The 24,205-nt window shown below is 33.5% G+C and overlaps 1 protein-coding gene across 7 annotated transcripts in view; it reads right to left on the reverse strand.

Annotated features, from left to right (window-relative positions):
* Pkc98E (Protein kinase C) overlaps positions 1-24,205 on the reverse strand; it is a 57,514-nt gene that overhangs the window by 9,693 nt on the left and 23,616 nt on the right. For 6 of the 7 annotated variants that reach the window (XM_075290714.1, XM_075290713.1, XM_075290715.1 and 3 more), the window contains exons 5-9: positions 19,099-19,172; positions 18,330-18,361; positions 2,094-2,164; positions 1,731-2,018; positions 431-868 (exon numbers count right to left, since the gene is read on the reverse strand). In XM_075290714.1, coding sequence (XP_075146829.1) covers positions 431-868; positions 1,731-2,018; positions 2,094-2,164; positions 18,330-18,361; positions 19,099-19,172 — 903 coding nt within the window. The remainder of the gene's footprint in view (positions 1-430; positions 869-1,730; positions 2,019-2,093; positions 2,165-18,329; positions 18,362-19,098; positions 19,173-24,205) is intronic. The other variant, XM_075290718.1, reaches the window with a different exon arrangement.

Consider the following 24,205-nt stretch of genomic DNA (forward strand, 5'->3'; position numbering starts at 1 on the left):
AAAATTTTATTTCTATAGAAAATTTGTCAAAATTTTATTTCTATAGAAAATTCACTTCTATAGAAAATATTGTCAAAATTTTATTTCTATAGAAAATTTTTCAAAATTTTATTTCTATAGAAAATTTTGTCAAAATTTTATTTCTATAGAAAATTTTGTCATTTTTGTCAAATTTTATTTCTATTTTGTCAAAATTTTATTTCTTTAGAAAATTTTGTCAAAATTTTATTTCTATAGAAAATTTTGTCAAAATTTTATTTTTACAGAAAATTTTGTCAAAATTTTATTTCTATAGAAAATTTTGTCAAAATTTTATTTCTATAGAAAATTTTGTCAAAATTTTATTTCTCCATGCATATGGTAATCGAAAGATGCATATATGGATCTGAATTCTTATGTTAGAAGTTTTCTCTTCTACTTTAATACTTACCGGAGTTTGAAAACAGGAATGTAGAGCTGTTAAAAATGGATGATTAGCAGCCAATGCTAATATACGTTTTTCGGTCATTGTGCAATCGACATCATCATCTTGTATAATAGCATCTTTTTTCAATACTTTAATGGCATAGATTTCATCGGTACCCTTCTTTTCGGCCAACATTACTTTACCAAATGATCCTTTACCCAGAACTTTAATGAAATTGAAATCTTGCAAACAAGTTTTTCCTGGACGAGAATCATAACAGCGATTTGAGCTAGACATGCCCATATCACCAGTACTGCCAACACTAATGGTAGTAGCATCCGAACTACTGGATGATGTTGTCTGATGTGATATTGTAGAACTACGGGTTGTAGTTGAAATACAATCATTGTCACCATGAATACTGGCACCGAAATTATCCTCACCACCGGGTTGACTTAAATACTGCATAGAATGAAAAAATAAATGAAAAAATAATTTTAAAAAATGATCAAAAATGGTTGAACAATAGAAAAAATATTTTTTAACTTCAAACGCCACATTAATTAATTTTTCATGGTGGAATGATATCAATCACCAACGCCAAATGATCCATGAAAAAAATAGTTGCTCCAATAAACAGAGAAAAAATATTTTAAACTTCAACATAGAGTGAACAAAACTGGTGGACCGGTATACCTACTTAACATATACCGACTGTTGATTTTGATGAAAATCCCAAGTTTGGTGGACCCGAAAAACCGGTGTTTTCAAAACCTCAACCAAGTGGCTTTCGGTTATTGTAATTTTATGCCAAATGTAGAAAAATACATCTGGGTATTTTAATAGACTGCAATGAAATCACTTCCAAATAAGTCAACGTTCATATACATTTTAAAAACCATCTTTTAATAAATTATGGAATTATTTTTTATTGAGTTTTTATGGCAATAAATTTATATTTTCAATTTAAATTTACTTGTTTCCACATAGGAAACCGATTGTACTGGTTATTTCATTCCAAAAACTACAGTCCACCGGTTTTGAAAAATAGTCAATTTTTTTAACCTAGAAACCCCGAATTAAAAAAACGGGGTTTTGCCCACAGCACTTCAAACAGCAAATTAATTAATCCAATTAATTTTAAATTGAATATTCATCAATGGCGGAAATGATATCAATCACCAATGCCAATTAAAAAAATAATTGTTCCATGTAAAAAAATTGCTCTGTGTATTTTTTTTTTAATTGAACTTTAAATTCAATTATAATTTTTGGTAATAGTTTTGCCTGTAAAGGCATTTTTTTTAATATTTGAAATATTTACCTTAGATCGTCTGGGCGCAGCCTGTTTATCGGGTGATATCCCTAATGAGCTCAGGATTTCGGCCATTTGTTTTGTATTAATGCCACATGTATTTGCAACATTCTTTTGGCAACGTTTGTGTACATTCATGCTGCACACTTGACACTGAAGGCCTTGCTTGATCAGACCATACAACAGAGAACCACAGTGATCACAAAAGGTAAAACGTTTATAATTATGCACTACAAAACGATGCGGTACATTAACATTAAAACGTTGTCCAGCTGGTACAGCTTCCAAATTGTTTTGCTATTTTCGGAAAAAAGAAAACAAAAAATTTTAATATAGGAATAACACACACGCATATAATTATGGAATTTTTACCTCTTCCCGCATGCCAGGACATTTTGTGACCACCGAACGATGACATCGTTTATGTACAACACAAGTGCAGACTAGAAATTTTATGGAAAGAAATTTATTTTAAGCATATTACAAAAATGAATATTTAAATTTTGTTTTCTGTTTCGTATATAAAAATGTAACACAAATTTATGCAAAAAAAAAACAAACATTTTTTTTTTGAAAATTATAATATTCAAGAGTATTACATGTATTGTGTGTGTGTGTATAGATGCAAATACATATACGGTTAAAAGTGCAAATAATTTTCAATTCGAGTTAGTTTGTAAACAAATGCAATTATCAAGACATTATATTTTTTATTTTGTGTAAAACATAAACATATAACAAACATTTTTAATGCAATACAAAAAATACACATATATTTATATGTCTTATACCAAGATACCTTGTCCTGTAAATGGAGTATGGAAATTCGCATTATTTGTATATTCTAACATACACCTGATATGGTCTCGCTGTCAGTGTGCCAGTATTTTTCTGGATCTTCTCCATAAATTTGGGCACTTTCGTCTCAGTTTAAATTAAAGTTCCTCACAAAAATCTCCAATAAATTTTTAATAAGTTTTTATAAAGAAATAAGCTATACAACCCAGCAAAAACTCCTATTACCAGGTATGAGTACCAGTATGCCTGCGCCAAATTAGGTAACAACTTCTTCGTACATATATCAGTAGTAATACTTTTACATGGGCATAACATTGGAGGAAAGTACTTCGGTGCAAGCATACCAGCAGTCGAAAAATAAGTACTTCGTCGAAAGCATACTAAAAATTAACCCTCCAGTAAGGAAATTGTAGGTTAATTTCAGAAATGTTTGAACTAAACTTTATTACATTTACATTTATTTCAGTGTACATATACTCTCATACCAGAGTCTTGCGCCAGCCGATTTCATGCCGGCTTCGGCAAGCCGCCGACAATATTTACGAATTCACAAAGTCGCCGATAATTTTCATACAATTTTTTCGCAGTTTTTAAAAAGTGTAAATTATTATTTAAATTATTTAAGTTCGCAGGTACGCTTTTTAATTATTTACTGTCCAGTTTTAATCCACATTTTATTCATTTACTGTGGAAAAGTACATTATTTATAAGGTAATTATACTGTTTGAGGAGAGCAAGCACTTACGCACTACTTTAGGTTTTATGTAACAGGCTGGCTGATAAGTCCCCGGTCTAGATTTTGATGTGGAAGTCTACGAAACGGAAAACTCCGTAGGTTAGTCCTTTCTTGGAAGTTTTATTAATTTTAATTTGCTTTAATTTAGAATTTCCGGAAATTGGCAAAGTTAGTTCAAAAGGTGTTGAGCATTCCAGCAACTAGCGCTTCATCCAAAGAAGCTTTTTCTAGTGCAGGCCGCCGTATTTTTTTTTGTCAGCCGGCGCCGTCGACCAAAAGTACTCGGAGCAAGACTCTGTTTCATACTCCTCATTTAATCGAACTTTGACGTTTTCATTAAATGCGAATCGATTTCGAAGTCCATCGACCAAATTTGAACAATACGGAAAACCAGCATTAAGTCAAAAATGCTTTTGCGACACCAAAGTCTGCGTATTTTTCTTCTGAAGCGCAAAATGTACACATTGAATAGACATCCATCAAGTGAAAATCGAACTACACGCACGCAAAAAAGTTCACTTCAAAGATCTCGACCTTCGCCTATGGATTTTCGTATTGATTCCGAAGCAACCAAAGTTGCGGTATCTTTAAAATAAAGACATGTTTAAAGGATATATCTACTTTAAATCTATACTCTATAAAATAAAAATTACATGATACGGCGACCGGACATATCCCCCAACGGACATTTCGCCCAAAATGATTTTTGGGCGTTATGACCACCAATGGGGCGGTCACATCGCCCAATTTTAGTTTGGGCTTTATGTCCTCCCTCATCACGGTCATAAGCCCCATAAAAAAATGTGGGTGTTATGACCGTTTGAATATAATTGAATATAAACAATAGTTTAAAATAACAAAATATATTTTTTTTAAATCATTCAAAGCTATATATGATTACCTATCCATTAATTTTTTTTAAATATTTAATAGATATATATGCCTCTTATTGACAAATATCGAATCCTGCTTTTATTGTATATGCTGGAAGAAGATGTAAAACTAGCATATCTTGGCTTCATCGTTTGTTTTAATTCTTTTTGACTGGAACAAAATATTTGACCATTTTTCTTCTCAGCGTACGATTGAAATGGAAAAGCGGCTAAAGTGGCACTACGAAGACCTATTTCGCTCGTGAAATAGGTCGGTTTAAGCTCCAAGACATTTGAATTTATATATTGAAACATGAAAATTCGGAAATTGATAATTTTTTTCTTTTGAACAAAGCAGACAAATGCTGAATTGAAAATTATGTATTTTAAACTGAAAATTGGAACGAGATGAGATGATCGATTTGCTGCTGATGGGTACGTGAAAAAAATCGCGCGCGCGTTTTATTTCAAGTACCCATCAGCAGCACATCGATCATCTCATCTCTTTCCAATTTTAATGTTTAGAACAAGATAATAAAACGAAAGTTGCAAGAATGTGAGGATGAAATGAATGTGATGAATTTAAAAAAGGATTCGCGCGCGCGATTTGGAGGCAGATGAGATGATCGACGTGCTGCTGATGGGTACTTGAAAAAAACCGCGCGCGCGATTAAAAAATTAACACAGTTATACTGACATGTCGTTTGTAACCTTCGTAAATGTTAGTAATTTCTTGTAAAATGGAACGACCGAAAAAGGGACATCAATAAAACAATAGCATCTCCATCATCCATATTTCATTTATTCATTATTTCAGTTACTGGGGTGGAACACAAAGAGACTGTATGCCAAATCGGCTTCCATAATAGTGGTTTGCTAACATATCTTTTCCGGCACACTTTCGCACATTCAGTATTCACTCATATGTTCTGATTTGGCAAATAGTGCTATGAGTTCTTGGGGACTTTGTGGCGCGTTTTGCACCATTTTCTCCTTAATTTTCTAATAGACCACGAGATCTGCACTGTCTTTCTAGTTACGGCATTTTGAATTAAATACCGTACGTATTTAGTTAACCAAAATTGGGGATCAAAACTACTTCATTGAGGACAGTTTTTGATTTGTATTACGACATTACTTTCCCCATAAAATATTGGGCGTTTTGACCGTCTATTTTTTGGGACATATGACCGCGATGAGGGAGGACATAAAGCCCAAACTAAAATTGGGCGATGTGACCGCCCCATTGGAGGTCATAACGCCCAAAAATCATTTTGGGCGAAATGTCCGTTGGGGGATGTGTCCGGTCGCCAATGATACACATGTATATCATTTACCGAATTTTATTACCCTTTTTGTGATATATTAACACAGCTCCTTTTTTTCGTATAAATAAATGTCAATTTATAAATTATAACAGACACTTCAATAAAATATATTTTCTTCATTAAAAACAAGTATATATGGCCGCAAGTTCGGCCATTAACGTTTGCCAACGATAATTTAAATTTTCAAATTCAGACTCCACTATAAATAAAAATTATAATATATTTCAAGTAAAAACGTCTTTAAAATAAAGTGTTAAAAGACATCTCCTATTTTTAAACGCTTTTTAGCTTAATAGCCAAGATGCAAAATGTCAACAAATTTAAAGACTATTTTATGGATTTTGAAGTTTTTTTTTCAAGTATTAAAGCCAAGTTGACCTTAGCAAAAAGAAATTTTCTTTTTAGGATACCCAACTTTCACACAAAAAAATGTCTGATTCAATGTCATAAATATCTCAAATATTAGCATAATTACCTCAATATATTGCAATATAAAAACATTTTAACATATTATTCACATTAATTTAACTTTTTTATAACCTCATATTCCAATGCAATTAAATCTTTGTTCCTAACACCATCACTTATAAGGAGAAATCCTTGTCGTGTTAGTAGAAATTTAAACAAATAAATAAAAATAAATAAATAAAATAAAAATAAAATAAATAAATAAAAATCACGAAATTAATTGATCCAATTAATTTTTTAATTGAACTGTCTTCAATCACAAAAATGATAGTATCAATTACAAAATTAATTGAAAGTCAATTCAAATTTTAATTGATTCAATTAAAAAACAAGTATATACGTCAGTAAGTTCGGCTAAAAATTTCCACTGAATCAGATGAATTTTGCTCTTCCAAGAGGCTCCGGAGGTCAAATCTGGCGATCGGTTTATATTGGGGCTATATATAATTATGGACCGATGTGGACCAATTTCTGCATAGTTGTTAGAGACCATATACTTTCACCATGTACCAAATTTCAACCGGATCGGATGAAATTTGCTTCTCTTAGAGGATCCGCAAGCCAAATCTGGGGATCGGTTTATATGAGGGCTATATATAATTATGGACCGATGTGAACCAATTTTTGTATGGTTGTTAGAGACCATATACTAACACCATGTACCAAATGTCAGCCGGATCGGATGAAATTTGCTCTCTTAGAGGCTCCGCAAGCCAAATCGGGGGATCGGTTTATATGGGGGCTATATATAATTATGGACCGATGTGGACCAATTTTTGCATGATTGATAGAGATCATATACTAACACCATGTTCCAAATTTCAGCGGGATCGGATGAAATTTGCTTCTCTTAGAGGATCTGCAAGCTAAATTTGGGGGTCCGTTTATATGGGGGCTATATGTAAAAGTGTACCGATATGGCCCATTTGCAATACCATCCGACCTACATCAATAACAAATACTTGTGCCAAGTTTCAAGTCGATAGCTTGTTTCGTTCGGAAGTTAGCGTGAATTCAACAGACGGACGAACGGACGGACATGCTCAGATCGACTCAGAATTTCATTACGACCCAGAATATATATGCTTTATGGGGTCTTAGAGCAATATTTCGATGTGTTACAAACGGCATGACAAAGTTAATAAATATACTCCCCTCCTATGGTGGAGGGTATAATTTAATTGATGCTATTAATATTTGTGATTGATTTTTGTTTCAATTAAAAAAAATTTTGAATCAATTAAATTTTTAATTGAATATTTTCTAAAAGTCAATTAAGACTTTTTAATTGGAAAAATGTCGTGAATTTGTTTCTGTGTTAAATTTAATCTCATAACTATAAGGACAAAACGACTTCATGGAAAAGTTTATCGACTTTTAGACATGGAAAAAATTATATTACTACTATGCTAAGCAAAATTCGCATTCGTGTTTTAAGGGCATGATATCTTTGGCCGCACATCAATATTTTTATCAGTGTAAATTAGTAAAATTCAATTTTTATTTTGAAAGTCCATTAACGGATTTTCACCAAAATCAAATGCCACTTTTTGAAAGTCAATTTTATCCAATTGAATGTCAATTTGGTCCAATATGGAAATTCCAACAATGGATTTCAATTTTTCTAACCTTAGCTCCGACCCTCCCCCTATCCTAAATTCGCTTAAAGCCGACATAGGTGTTTTCCTGCATACAAGTGGTTTCTAGACGGTTGAACGACATTTAATTTAATCTAAAATATTTTTGAATCAGAAAATCTTATTTTAACTCGTCATATTCTATCATGATAAGTTAAGAAGAATAAAAAGAAAATACATTACTCGTATGCGGTAGGTATCTTGTACCACTTCAGTAAATTATTTATCAAAACAAAAAAAAAAAACCGCGTTGCGGAAAAACGTTGCTTTATCAGTAAAATAAACGTTGCAAAAGGACAGACATATTTGTTTTGTTTTTATTTACATACGTATTGACTATGATAAAGAGATAATGTGGTGATGCTGTATGTTACATTTAAACAAAAAAAAAATTATACATATACGTATATGTTTTTAAATAAAATCTAAGTAGGTATGGTATCTTGGAAAAATTTTTCTTGAATCATCACAGCAATAAATATTGTTAATATTATATCTTTTTCTCAAAATAATTAGTAAAATAAGTCATGCACACGCATACATAACATATATGGACACGTAACGTAAAATAGGTAATATGGTTTATAACGTTTTTTTGTTTTTTTTTTTTTCGAGTATACACCCAAAGAGGGAATATTAAAAATGTGTCAAGAGCACCATGTTACTTTTTCACAGCGACCATGTTACATTTTGGTCGCAAAAATATTCTTTTCTCATCACACATAACATGCTTTTCGAAATCAGATATATGATTTCCGAGAAAATAACATGGTTTCGACAAACATGTTACATGTTTTCCGTGAAAAAGTAACATTATGCTCTTGAAACATGGTTGGGGTGATCATATTCCTTCTCTGCTTGTAAATAGTGAATAGAATTATATTCGTACTAGTGGATGTCAATGTCAATTAATATTTATAGAATTTGACATTACAACTAAAAAAAATAAATCCAGTCGTTGTCTGCTGATATACAACTTATTTAATACCCAGCCGACCAAAATATTAAATTTTTTTTAACATCTCAAATGATTTGATGATAAATGCAACAGATTTTGTTATTTACCCTAATTTATAAAACAATCTCAATCAAATTTCTCACCTATTCACAACTTCCTGGCCTGACTTGCCTACTTATAGTTAAGAAAGTCTACTCTTCAAAAGACTCTTGTATAAATAAGCTGACGAGTATATTATAGAAATAAATTAATGATTAATTCATGGTCATATTCACAGAAAAAAATATCACCAAAATATTTCCAATTAAAAAGTTGACTGAAGTTGAAATTTTTTTCAATTAATAAATTATTTGATACAATTAACTTTTCAAGAAATAGAAATCAGAAACAAGTATATACGGCCGTAAGTTCGGCCAGGCCGAATCTTATGTACCCTCCACCATGGACTGCGTAGGAACTTCTACTAAAGGCTGTCATCCACAATCGAATTACTTGGGTTGCGATAACACTTGCCGATGGCAAGGTATCGTAAAACTTTTTAACACTGTCTTCTAAATTGTAAGTTAGCCCATACGGGGTATATATTAAACAAAAAAAGGCCAATTAAATACGTATATAATATAGTTTGACAAAATTTTCTATAGAAATGAAAACTTGACAAAATTTTCTATAGAAATAAAATTTTGACAAAATTTTCTATAGAAATAAAAACTTGACAAAATTTTCTATAGAAATAAAATGTTGACAAAATTTTCTATGGAAGTAAAATGTTGACAAAATTTTGTATAGAAATAAAATGTTGACAAAATTTTCTACAGAAATAAATTTTTTACAAAATTTTCTATAAAAATAAAATTTTGACAAAACTTTCTATGGAAATAAAATTTTGACAAACATTTCTATAGAAATAAACATTTGACAAAACTTTCTATAGAAATGAAATTTTGACACAACTTTCTATAGTAATAAAATTTGACAAATTTTCTATGGAAATAAAGTTTTGGTAGATTATTTTTGGCGATATGGACCAATTTTTGTGTAATAAGTCATCGGCTATATATAACTAAAGACCGATATTGACCAATTTTTACATGGCTGTTAGAGGCCATATATTGACAAAATGTACCAAATTTCAACCGCATCGGATGACTTTTGCTATATATAATTATGGACCGATATGGACCAATTTTTGCATGGTTGTTAGATACCATATACTAACACCATGTACCAAATTTCAACCGGATCGGATGAATTTTTCCCCTCCAAGAGGCTCCGGAGGTCAAATCTGGGGATCGGTTTATATGGGGACTATATATAATTATGGACCGACATGGACCAATTTTTGCATGGGTGTTAGAGACCGTATACTAAGACCACGTACTAAATTTCAACCGGATCGGATGAATTTTGCTCCTCCAAGAGGCTCCGGAGGTCAAATCTGGGGATCGGTTTATATGGGAGCTATATATAATTATGGACCGATATGGACCAATTTTTGCATGGTTGTTAGGGGCCGTATACTAACATCAGGTACCAAATTTCAACCGGATCGGATGAATTTTGCTGCTCCGGGAGGCTCCCCAAGCCAAATTTGGGGATCGGTTTATATGGGGGCTATACGTAAACGTGGTCCGATATGGCCGATTTTCAATACCATCCGACCTACATCAATAACAACTACTTGTGCCAAGTTTCAAGTCGATAGCTTGTTTCGTTCGGAAGTTAGCGTGATTTCCACAGACGGACGGACAGCCGGACAGACGGACGGACGGACGGACATGCTTAGATCGACTCAGAATTTCACCACGACCCAGAATATATATACTTTATGGGGTCTTAGAGCAATATTTCGATGTGTTACAAACGGAATGACAAAGTTAATATACCCCCATCCTATGGTGGAGGGTATAAAAAATTGTGTGTGTTGTGATCAATCGTCTTGATATAATTGTTTCAGATTCAATCATGAATTTAATTAAGTTTTTGTATCAAGACAAAAGCCAATAGAATACATACATATATATAGAAAGTATTTATGTCCGAACCAAATGCTGAATTACATTGTTGATTGGAAATATTTTTTTATATAATTAATAATTTAATAAAAGCGTAAAACTATTTTTTTAATTTGATTAAAAAGTTAATTGTATCAGTTAATTTTTTAATAGATTTTCTGTTTCAATTAACTTTTTTATTGGAAATATTTTGATATTTTTTTTGTGTAGTTCCAGGTCTCCTAATCGATCTTGATGATTGATACGATAATTTCTGTGATTTCAACATAAAAAACAATAATTGGACTAATTAATTGCACGATTGCACTGCAACAAATACTTTTTCTGTGTAGAGAATAGAAAGAATTTTTCTCCAGAGGAAAACACTAAAAACTTACAAACGAAATTCTCTCTTGTTATAAATTATTTATATTTGTTCTAACAAATGATCCCAAATTAGAAATTCGTTTTCTTGCGAGCACAATAGAAAAATTGTATGTGATGAAAATATCCGGATACCGTTAGGATTTTAGGACTATAAATTTTGATGTGTCCACTTTTATATGAAACATAAAAATTCTAATAATAAAAAGCACACATAAGTACAACAACAATACAATAAAGACTTTGGTAAAAAAAAAATGAAAACAACATTAAAAGCAAGAAGCTTCGAACAGTCAGCATATCAAAATATTTAACATTTCTTAAGAAAGAGTCGCCGAATATTAATATAGTATGCACTATTTTCAAAGTTACACCATGGTACACTAAAAACAAAGTTTACTCGAATTCAAAGTTTTTGATCTACCCTTAAGGATTTGGGTATTGATTCCGAGCCAAAGATTTTGCTTCATCTTTAAAATAAAGACATTTTTAGGGAGTTATCTAGCTAGCCTCAAATCTTATTTATCGAATTTTCGTTCTCCTTTTTACGTTAATCAACAAAAGTATTCATGTACAAATGTCAGTTTAAAAATCGAAATCGAATCGAAATCGTTATAACAGGTACTTCGAAGTGAAAAATCTTTCCTTAATTTCAAAAAAAAACTTAAACCATAAATGCAAAATCCTATAATTGAAGCTTTTCTATCTTTAATCCAAGATTCAATATCTCAGTTAATTTTAATATTATTTATTAAAATCAAAAATGTTTTTCTTTACTCTAAGAAAAATTTGCCTTACTTGAAAGGCATGCGACTTTAGCAGAGAGACGATTTCAAATATTCGTGTCCTAAATTTTAAAGAAGGAAAATTTTAAAGCAAAGATTATAAGTTTTCTTTTAATTAAAATGTCTTTATTTTAAAGAAATTATTTCTTAATATTAAGAAAATCAAGTTTATAACAGACACGTCACTGTAGTAAATAATGTTTTCTTAATTTCCTTAAACACGAAAAATCCCCAAAAAAAGAAAACACGAAAAATCTTCAAAAAAAGAAAACACGAAAAATCCTCAAAAAAAGAAAATATATATATATCCGAAGGTATTTTATTTTAGAAGTGTTTCACTTAAAAGATCCGTTTTAATAACCATCAGTAAAATCCTCAAAGTAAAGATTAGCGTAAATATGAAACTTTTTTTATATTTAATCCAAAGATTTGATGTCTCAATTAATTAACTGATTATTTCTTTAAATCAAAAACGTTAATCTTTACATTAACAAAAATTTGACTTACTTCAAAGACATACGACTTTAATTGACTGTAATTCCTATAACACCAATTTCTTTATTTTAAAGAAATTTATCCGTAATATTGTGTCCTACAATTTAAGTTACACTGAAAAATAATAAATTTATTCAAAGTCCATAATCGTAGCTTTGAAAATATAACAAGTTGGCTGATAAGTCCCCGGTCTAACAAAGAAAAGCACATTTTTTGGTCAAGATTCGTTTTTATTATTCAACATAGTCCCCTTCAAGAGCGATACAACGATTATAACGACCTTCAAATTTTTTGATACCATTTTGGTAGTACTCCTTCGGTTTTGCCTCAAAATAGGCTTCAGTTTCGGCGATCACCTCTTCATTCTTCATCACCTCTCCAAATTTTTTTTCCCTGCGAGCATCCTTTTGAGGTCTGAGAACAAGAAAAAGTCGCTGGAGGCCAGATCTAGAGAATACGGTGGGTGGGGAAGCAATTCGAAGCCCAATTCATGAATTTTTGCCATCGTTCTCATTGACTTGTGGCACGGTGCGTTGTCTTGGTGGAACAACACTTTTTTCTTCTTCATATGGTGCCGTTTTGCCGCGATTTCGACCTTCAAACGCTCCATTAACGCCATATAATAGTCACTGTTGATGGTTTTTCCTTTCTCAAGATAATCGATAAAAATTATTCCATGCGCATCCCAAAAAACAGAGGCCATTACTTTGCCAGCGGACTTTTGGGCCTTTCCACACTTCGGAGACGGTTCACCGGTCGCTGTCCACTCAGCCGACTGTCGATTGGACTCGGGAGTGTAGTGATGGAGCCATGTTTCATCCATTGTCACATATCGACGGAAAAACTCGGGTGTATTACGAGTTAACAGCTGCAAACACCGCTCAGAAACATCAACACGTTGTTGTTTTTGGTCAAATGTGAGCTTGCGCGGCACCCATTTTGCACAGAGCTTCCGCATATCCAAATATTGATGAATGATATGACCAACACGTTTCTTTGATATCTTTAAGGCCACTGCTATCTCGATCAACTTCATTTTACGGCCATTCAAAATCATTTTGTGTATTTTATCAAAACACGAAATTCCTTTTTTTCCATTTTTTTCACAATAACAAAAGTTGCTTCACAAAAGACGATCGATCTCACAAACTAATTGACATACAGACGTCAAATTTTGACATGAATCATTTGAAGGTTGGTACTATATAAAAATAATATGCATTTAATACTAGTGACGCCATCTATGTGTCAGAATTTAAAGAAATAACAGCCAACCTGTTATTTCTTTAAATTTAGGATACGAATCTTTGAAATCTGCGTCCCTTCGTTGAAGTGATATGTCCTTGACTTATGTCAACATTACCGTAATGTAAAGAAAATAATTTTTGATTTAAAGAAATAATCTTTAAGTTAACTGAGACATGGGATCTTTGGATTAAAGTTAAAAAAGCTTCAAATATAAGACTTATTATGAGGATTTTGCATCTTTGGCGTATTTTTATTTATTTATTTATTTTTAAATTAAGGAAACATTTTTTACTTTGACGTATATTTCATAATTTGAATTTTTAAACTGACAAAAAGATAATGGAATTTCGATAAATGAAATCTGTATCCTAATTTTAATTTTATGGACCTAGATGACGTCAGAAAATTTTTTTTATTTGAAAGAAGCCACATATCTGGCCCGTAGCCAAAACCCTTATGAGAAGGCCAAAATCTTTGAATCCAAGTAAACTTTTGTTAAGTGTATACGGCAAAATCAAGTAAGGTCCCTTGTACAGCTTTAACTAAAGTTATTTTTTCCGATTTAACGATTCTGTTGACTTTAGGCGTGTTACACTAAAAGTATTCCATTTTAATGGGCTATATCCCATAATTTTAAGCATACATTTGATGATTGTTTTAATATTAATGCAATGGTCATTCGACTTTTTTAAAATATGCAAAATGTGCGACTTTAGTCGCACGCATGCTACTAAGGTCGCTAACCGTGGTGCAATGGTTAGCATGCCCCACAAGGTCGTGGGTTCAATTCCTGCTTCGACCGAACACCAAAAAGTTTTTCAGTGGTGGATTATCCCACCTCAGTAATGCTGGTGACATTTCTGAGGGTTTCAAAGCTCTAAGTGGTTTCACTGCAATGTGGAACGCCGTTCGGACTCGGCTATAAAAAGGAGGTCCCTTGTCATTGAGATTAACATGGAATCGGGCAGCACCCAGTGATAAAAGAGAAGTTCACCAATGTGGTATCACAATGGACTGAATAGTCTAAGTGAGCCTGATACATCAGGCTGCCACCTAACCTAACCTAAAGGTCACACAAAAGGCAAGTCCTTCATTTTGAAGCAATTTTTATAAATAGGAATTCATAGCCGTGCGCCTTACGTGGGAGCCACCTTTGTGCAATGGCCCTCCTTGGTCATGGATTCAACCACAGCCTCAACCAAACAACAAAATGTGTTTCAGCGGTGGGTGTTTCAAAGCTTCTCTAAGTACTCGTACTTCACCTGTAATGTGAAACGACGTTTGAAGTCGGCTATAAAAAGGGGTTCCCTTGCCATTGAGCAACCCATAGAAGCACTCATTAATAAGAGAGAAGGAAATCACGATGGACACCTAACCTAATATAATAAAATATAATAATTTTTGATAATTATCACAAATGTTTACTAGAAGTCCTTCGTTTAATCCAAAAAGCCAGCAAAAGAGAGCCAGAGAGAGATCAAATGTGACATTTGAGAAATAGAGAAGTTGCAAGTTTTTCCTAGGGATTTTTGCCAGTAAAAAACTTGCAAGTTTGTCATAAACAAATTGTACGTGCAATAAATTTCAAAGAGTCAATTTGGAAAGCAGTATAAAAAACAAGTATATACGGCCGTAAGTTCGGCCAGGCCGAACGTAGAAACTTCTACGAAAGACTGTCATCGACAATCGAAATACTTGGGTTGTGGTATCTTAAATCGTTTTCTAAATTGTGAGTTAGTCCACACGTGGTATATATTAGACAAAAAGGTATGTAAGTCTACAAATAATTACGAATCGATAGGGACTTTTGCACGGTACGTAGGGAGCCAAAATTGAAATATGGGGGTTGCTTATATGGGGGCTATATACAATTATGAACTTGATATGGACCAATTTTTGTGTGATTGGGGATCGATTTATTTGATGGCTATATATAACTATAGACCAATATGGACCTAGTTAGGCATGGTTGTTAACGGCCATATACTAGTACAATGTACCAAATTTCAACTGACTCGTATGAAATTTGCTCCTCCAAGAGGCTCCAAAACCAAATCTCGGGATCGGTTTATATGGGGGCTATATATGATTATGGACTGATATGGACCACTTTTGTCATAGTTGTTAAATATCATATACTACCACCACGTACCAAATTTCAACCAGATCGGATGAATTTTACTTCTCCAAAAGGCACCGGAGGTCAAATCTGGGGATCGGTTTATATAGGTGCTATATATAATTATGGACTGATATGAACCAATTCCTGCATTGTTGTTGGATACCATATACTAACTTCAGGTACCAAATTTCAACCGAATCGGATGAATTTTGCTCTTCCAAGAGGCTCCGGAGGTCAAATCTGGCGATCGGTTTATATGAGGGCTATATATAATTATGGACCGATGTGGACCAATTTTTGCATGGTCATTAGAGACCATATATTAACACCATGTACCAAATTTCAGCCGGATCGGATGAAATTTGCTTCTCTTAGAGGCTCCACAAGCCAAATCGGGGGATCGGTTTATATGGGGGCTATATAATTATGGACCGATGTGGACCAATTTTTGCATGGTTGGTAGAAACCATATACTAACACCATGTACCAAATTTCAGCCGGATCGGATGAAATTTGCTTCACTTAGAGGATTCGCAAGCCAAATTTGGGGGTCCGTTTATATGGGGGCTATACGTAAAAGTGGAGCGATGTAGACCAATTTTTGCATGGTTGTTAGAGACCATATACTAACACCATGTACCAAATTTCAGCCGGATCGGATGGAATTTGCTTCTCTTAGAGGATTTGCAAGCCAAATTTGGGGGTCAGTTTATATGAGGGCTATACGTAAAAGTGGACCGATATGGCCCATTTGCAATACCATCCGACCTACATCAATAACAACTACTTGTGCCAAGTTTCAAGTCGATAGCTTGTTTCGTTCGGAAGTTAGCGTGATTTCAACAGACGGACATGCTCAGATCGACTCAGAATTTCACCACGACCCAGAATATATATAAAGGGTGATTCTTTTGAGGTTAGGATTTTCATGCATTAGTATTTGACAGATCACGTGGGATTTCAGACATGGTGTCAAAGAGAAAGATGCTCAGTATGCTTTGACATTTCATCATGAATAGACTTACTAACGAGCCACAACGTCGAATTTTCAGTGAATGGGCCCTAGAAAAGTTGGCAGAAAATCCGCTTTTTTATCGACAAATTTTGTTCAGCGATGAGGCTCATTTCTGGTTGAATGGCTACGTAAATAAGCAAAATTGCCGCATTTGGAGTGAAGAGCAACCAGAAGCCGTTCAAGAACTGCCCATGCATCCCGAAAAATGCACTGTTTGGTGTGGTTTGTACGCTGGTGGAATCATTGGACCGTATTTTTTCAAAGATGCTGTTGGACGCAACGTTACGGTGAATGGCGATCGCTATCGTTCGATGCTAACAAACTTTTTGTTGCCAAAAATGGAAGAACTGAACTTGGTTGACATGTGGTTTCAACAAGATGGCGCTACATGCTACACAGCTCGCGATTCTATGGCCATTTTGAGGGAAAACTTCGGAGAACAATTCATCTCAAGAAATGGACCGGTAAGTTGGCCACCAAGATCATGCGATTTGACGCCTTTAGACTATTTTTTGTGGGGCTACGTCAAGTCTAAAGTCTACAGAAATAAGCCAGCAACTATTCCAGCTTTGGAAGACAACATTTCCGAAGAAATTCGGGCTATTCCGGCCGAAATGCTCGAAAAAGTTGCCCAAAATTGGACTTTCCGAATGGACCACCTAAGACGCAGCCGCGGTCAACATTTAAATGAAATTATCTTCAAAAAGTAAATGTCATGGACCAATCTAACGTTTCAAATAAAGAACCGATGAGATTTTGCAAATTTTATGCGTTTTTTTTAAAAAAAAAGTTATCAAGCTCTTAACAAATCACCCTTTATATATATTTTATGGGGTCTTAGAGCAATATTTCGATGTGTTACAAACGGAATGACAAAGTTAATATACCCCCCATCCTATGGGGGGTATAATAAATATTTTTATTATTTTAATCGGCTTATGACAAATTGGTACTGGATGGCGTTCGCGTACATTTCTTCTAATTTTAGCAAAGAGAAAAAAATCCATTTTTACTCCCTTGCAAGTTTACGTTTTACTGGATTTTATTTTACAATAAGTTGGTAAAATATCTCTTTATGTTAAAGGGACTGTTCCTTCATTGTTTTATAGGAAATTTTTTGTAATCAAAAGACCTCACAAATGCAAGCGACTTTTTTCTATCATTACGCGACTTTTTTGTGCGACTTTTTTTGGTGACTCTTTCAAAATTTCCAACGGTAACACTGAACATGGCGTTTTAGGCTGCTCGCTTTTTTCTTGGTATTTTGTTGTTTTAATTTAAGTTTCATTAAAGAACATCCATCCGTGATTTAATCACATTTTAATCGGTTGGAAAAAAAATTAAGCAAATTTTACATATCAAAGCATTAATGCAGTTTTCAATTTCTCCTGGTGTATCTAACTCAATTGGAGTTTATTAATTTTTATTTATTTTTTATTTTAAATAAATAATATTTTACATAGAAAAATCTTAAAACTCCAATCTAAACTCTTTCTTAAGAAATGTTTTTCAGATATATACTAAAGGAAGGCATGGTTATAATGGAAGACATGTAACATTCAACAATATTTAGATGTACGTGTGTGTAATCATGTGTGAATATGTGTATGTGTGTGTGTTTAAAATGATATGCAAATTGCACAAAACAAAAACGACATCCAGTAATAAGAACATTATTGTATTTTCTTTTGTATTATTTATTGTTGATTTTGTAGTTCTTTTCATTTGTTTAGACGATCATTTTCTTTTTATAAAACAAAACACATACCTTGGCACTGATATCCTTGTTTACCAATTCCCCTGTAAAGGCAAAAAATTTCCGTAGCTTGTATATATGTATGTAGGTAGGTAATATACTCAATAATATAGGATGAAAGTTAGATAGAGGCAGGAATGTGTGTGTGTGTGTGGGGGTGTTAGGTTATAGGCTAGTAGTGGCCATGAAGCTGATGATTGAGGATATTTGGATGGGATTTTTTTTTTTTGTTTTTGGATGTGGGAGCAATAATCTTGACTGTTTGATAGGTTTATTGTAATGTTATATAAAAATCGAATGAAGTAAAAAAAAAAAAAAAAACAAAAATAGTATATATTTCTGCGAGCACCACACAAGAGACTACGAAAAAGTCTTGGATTATGAAAGTAACTTAAAAATAAAAATACACCAGAATAGAAGAAAACATAGTCCTTACAAAACTAATTATTTCAAAGAATAAATGAACCTCCAAACCCCTTATAAGCATTAACAAATTACAAAATCATACAAAACTAGCACTAAAACAATAGATCCTTTTCTTAGTCAAATAAAACCTTAACATATCCTAGAAACACACTTTAGTGATGTCCCCAGCAAAACAAGAAAGCAAAACAAAAACAAAAAATAAAATAAAAATTATTTTATGTAAAAATTATTTTGTTAATAACTAAATGTAAAAAAAACCATAGGTAAATAATAAAGAAATCAGTTTGTGTGAAATGATTGGAGAAAAGTCATGTAAAGGCAGATTTCAAACACAAAGACACATTTGTATGCATACCAAATAAATTCTCGGCAATGTGAACAAAATGTTGGTTGTCGCAAAAACGTTGCCATAAACTTGTGGCCATTAACCTGGAAAAGAAGAATAAAAAATAATAAGTTAATAAAATCAGCCAAGATTAAGTAATTGATTCATTAATGAAAGTTAAAAAATTGATCCAATAATTAAAATTAAAAATTTATCGATAAAAATATTATAAATATTTAATTTATTCAGTCAATTTTGGGAATGACATTGATTAAACACCCAGAAAAAAGAGCTTACAAAAAACTGGTTTGAATCCCCAATTTATGATCCGGAATTTGGATCAGCTCCAATGAATTTTACATGAGTTTGTCATGGGACAGAAGTACTCCATTTGTGGATCTTTTGCATTGTTTTAGAAGTTGTGCCTTGGAAGTAAATTTGGATGAAGAAATTAAAAAAAATCTAAAAAACAAAAGCTTTTGCTCCAATTTCATTTATTTTTATCAGTATTTTTTGTTACACTTTTATTTTCTTCTTTTCTAATTTTTACAAATTGAAATACTTCTACGATTCCACCAGGGGTCGAAGCTGGGTCTGTTGGCACCATAACTGAACGCTTTAGCACAATCAGCCAAAACGCCATTGAACACGATGATTGATGCATCGTCTATTCAAATGTTTGCGTTGTGAACTACATTGTAACTACTTCCTGAGATGATATTTATTATTATGAATGAAAAAATAAATAACGCTCTTTCAAATCTCACCAGAGGCATATCTTTTTAATCAAATATTTTTCTAAAAAAATGATTTTTATGTTATATATTTTCGGCATATATTTTTGTATAAATTTTATATTTTTTCTATCAATAATCAAAAACAAAAACTTATAGATACTAGGTTTGAAAATATTGATGGGGAATCCCGGGATACGCTTTAAAAATTAAATCACAGTGAAACCTCTGAAAGGTCTCACGGTCGCCTAAATTTTGTCTACATTTGGGAGGTGTCCACTTTTGAGAGGTTAGTTTTAATGTGTTAATATAGCAAACGTCGCCAGACAAGAGTCCACGTTTGGGAGGTGACCGGGTTTCAGAGTGTATGTTACATTGAATTTTACACTGAATTGTATTGATATAGTTTATAAATCAATGAATTAAGAACAATACAACACTGAATTACAATTTTGTACTGACGAGAGGCCACCACGGTTGCCACAGTTGGTAGAATTCTAACAAAAATGGTAGATTATTTTACCTTTTTAGTTAATATACCCCCATAGGATGGGGGTATATTAACTTTGTCATTCCGTTTGTAACACATCGATATATTGCTCTAAGACCCCATAAAGTATATATATTCTGGGTCGTTGTGAAATTCTGAGTCGATCTAAGCATGTCCGTCCGTCCGTCTGTTGAAATCACGCTAACTTCCGAACGAAACAAGCTATCGACTTGAAACTTGGCACAAGTAGTTGTTATTGATGTAGGTCGGATGGTATTGCAAATGGGCCATATCGGTCCACTTTTACGTATAACCCCCATATAAATGGACCCCCAAATTTGGCTTGCGATTGCTCGAAGAGAAGCAAATTTCATCCGATCCTGAAATTTGGTACATGGTGTTAGTATATGGTCTCTAACAACCATGCAAAAAATGGTCCATATCAGTCCACTTTTACGTATAGCCCCCATATAAACGGACCCCCAAATTTGGCTTGCGATTGCTCAGAGATGCAAATTTCATCCGATCCGGCTGAAATTTGGTACATGATGTTAGTATATGGTCCCCAAAAACCATGCAAAAATTGGTCCATATCGGTCCACTTTTACGTATAGCCCCCATATAAACGGACCCCCTAATTTGGCTTGCGATTGCTCTAAGAGTAGCAAATTTCATCCGATCCGGCTGAAATTTGGTACAGGGTGTTAGTATATGGTCTCTAACAACCATGAAGAAATTGGTCCATATCGGTCCATAATTACATATAGCCCCCATATAAACCGATCCCCCGATTTGGCTTGCGGAGCCTCTAAGAAAACCAATCCGGCTGAAATTTGGAACATGGTGTTGATATATGCTCTCTAATGACCATGCTAAAATTGGTCCACATCGGCTTATAATTATATATAGCCCCCATATAAACCGATCCCCAGATTTGAACTCCGGAGCCTCTTAGAGGAGCAAAAGTCATCCGATCCGATTGAAATTTGGTACGTGGTGTTAGTATATTGTCTCTAACAACCATGCCAAAATTGGTCCATATCGGTCCATACTTATATATAGCCACCATATAAGCCGATCCCCAGATTTGAACTCCGGAGCCTCTTAGAGGAGCAAAATTCATCCGATCCGGTTGAAATTTAGTACATGGTGTCAGCATATGATATCGGTTCATAATCATGGTTGCCACTTGAGCCAAAAATAATCTACCAACATTTTATTTTTTTATAAAACATTGTCAAAATGTTATTTCTATAGAAAATTATGTCAACATTTTATTTCTATAGAAACTTTTGTCAAAATTTTATTTGTATAGAAAATTTTGTCAAAATTTTATTTCTATAGAAAATTTTGTCAAAATTTTATTTCTATAGAAAATTTTGTCAAAATTTTATTTCTATAGAAAATTTTGTCAAAATTTTATTTCTATAGAAAATTTTGCCAAAATTTTATTTCTATAGAAAATTTTTTTCCAAATTTTATTTCTATAGAATTTTTTTTCCAAATTTTACTTCTATAGAAAATGTTGTCAACATTTTATTTTGTCAAAATTTTATTTCTATAGAAACTTTAAACTTAATTATATACGTATTTAATCGGCCTTTTTAAGTTTAATATATACCACGTATGGACTATGTGGTATATATTACGGTGTTAGGAAGTTTCAAGATAACTTGCCATCGGCAAGTGTTACCGCAACCCAAGTAATTCGATTGTGGATGACAGTCTTCAGTAGAAGTTTCGACGCAATCCATGGTGGAGGGTACATAAGCTTCGGCCTGGCCGCACTTACGGCCGTATATACTTGTTTTTTTTTTTTTTTTTTTAATTTTGCAAATTATTCCCCTCCAACTAAGAGGTACTTCAAAAATTTTCTATAGAAAAACATTTAGACATTTTCTATATAAATAAAATTTTAACAGCATTTTCTGTAGAAAAAAAATTTTGACAAAATCTTCTATAGATATAAAATTTTGACAAAATTGTCTATAGAAAACATTTTGACAAAATTTTCTATAGTAAAAAAAAATTAACAAAATGTTCTATAGAAATAAAATTTTGACAAAATTGTCTAAAGGGTGATACGGTCAAAATTTGGTCAATATAAACTTGACGTATTTCTTTAAATTTTGCATTTAAAAAAACCAGAACACCCCTCATTTTGAAGGTGTGTGTGTGTGTAGAATGTTGCTCCTATTTTGATTTTGGAATTCACTCTTCAGTTGTCAAAATGCCGTCCAAGCAAGAAGAGCAGCGTATCAAAATTTTGTTCGCGCATCGCGAAAATCCGAGCTACTCGCACGCAAAGCTGGCAAAATCGCTAAAAGTTGCCAAATCAACCGTTACAAATGTAATTAAAGTGTTTGGGAAACGTTTGTCGACAGCCAGGAAGTCTGGATCGGGGGGAAATCGAAAACCGGAAGCTCGTCTCAGCGGCAAAGAGAGTTGCCGGTAGTTTCAAGCGAAACCCTAACCTCTCTCCGAGATACCGCAAATAAGCTGGGTGTATCGTCTACAACCGTGCATCGAGCCAAAAAACGAGCCGGACTATCGACTTACAAGAAGGTAGTGACTCCAAATCGCGATGATAAACAAAAAACGACGGCCAAAGCGCGATCCCGGAGGCTATACACGACGATGCTGACGAAGTTTGACTGCGTGGTAATGGATGACGAAACCTACGTCAAAGCCGACTACAAGCAGCTTCCGGGACAGGAGTTTTATACAGCAAAAGGAAGGGGAAAGATAGCAGATATTTTCAAGCACATAAAACTGTCAAAGTTCGCAAAGAAATATCTGGTTTGGCAAGCCATCTGTACCTGTAGCTTAAAAACAGCATTTTCATAGCTTCCGGGACTGTCAACCAAGAAATTTACGTCAAAGAGTGTTTGAATAAACGTCTGTTGCCTTTCCTGAAGAAACACGGTTGTTCCGTACTGTTTTGGCCGGATTTGGCATCTTGCCATTACGGTAAAAAGGCCATGGAGTGGTACGCCGCCAACAACGTGCAGGTGGTTCCCAAGGACAAGAACCCTCCCAACACGCCAGAGCTCCGCCCAATTGAGAAATACTGGGCTATTGTCAAGTGGAACCTAAAGAAGACCAAAAAAACTGCTAAGGACGAGCAGCAGTTCAAGGCAAACTGGCTTTCTGCGGCGAAGAAGGTGGACAAGGTGGCTGTACAAAATCTGATGGCGGGTGTCAAGCGTGAGGCCCGGCAATTCGGATTTGGAAAAGCGAAAGCCTAACTGAATATAGAAATAAACTTTTGACAAAATTTTCTATAGAAATAAAATTTTGCAAACTAAGATTGTTTTGTTCGGTAGTTTTGTGGTGAAATTTTCTCCAATATTTGGTGGATAATTTTTGTCTTTTTTATTCACTTTTGCCATTCGTCGCCCTTGCCAGTTTCAAGGAATCACATCTGTTTTAATTTGGGTTGCCGGTCTGGGAGTAGTTAGACGAAGCAACTTAGTAATTGAACATTTTTTGTTAAAAACAGAGCAAGAATTAATAAAATGATACAAATTGTTTTAATTTTGTCGAACAAAATGCTAAATCCATTTTAGAAAAATTGCGAATTTCTGAGAATGTTTGAGGTCAATATTTTCAGAAAATTGTTAGAATGCATTAAAAGTCATATAAAAATTTTAAAAATTATTTCTGTGCCAAAATTTTACAAGATTTTTGAATTCACATTCAAAACATTGAATTCGACGTGGTGCAAATTCAGTGCAACGACTGTTGAAATGGTGGACATCCGTCCTATGACAAGCCCATGTTAAATTCATCGCTTCTGCGCCAATTTGGCACCACTTCCGGATCCAAAAAGAACATCTTCACTACATTTTTGGCGACGCTTTTACTGGGATTCTTCACCCTATATAAATAGACCCCCTATTTGGGGCCTTGG

Source organism: Haematobia irritans, chromosome 1, assembly GCF_050003625.1.
Source record: "Haematobia irritans isolate KBUSLIRL chromosome 1, ASM5000362v1, whole genome shotgun sequence".
In the NCBI taxonomy this organism is placed as follows: domain Eukaryota; kingdom Metazoa; phylum Arthropoda; class Insecta; order Diptera; family Muscidae; genus Haematobia; species Haematobia irritans.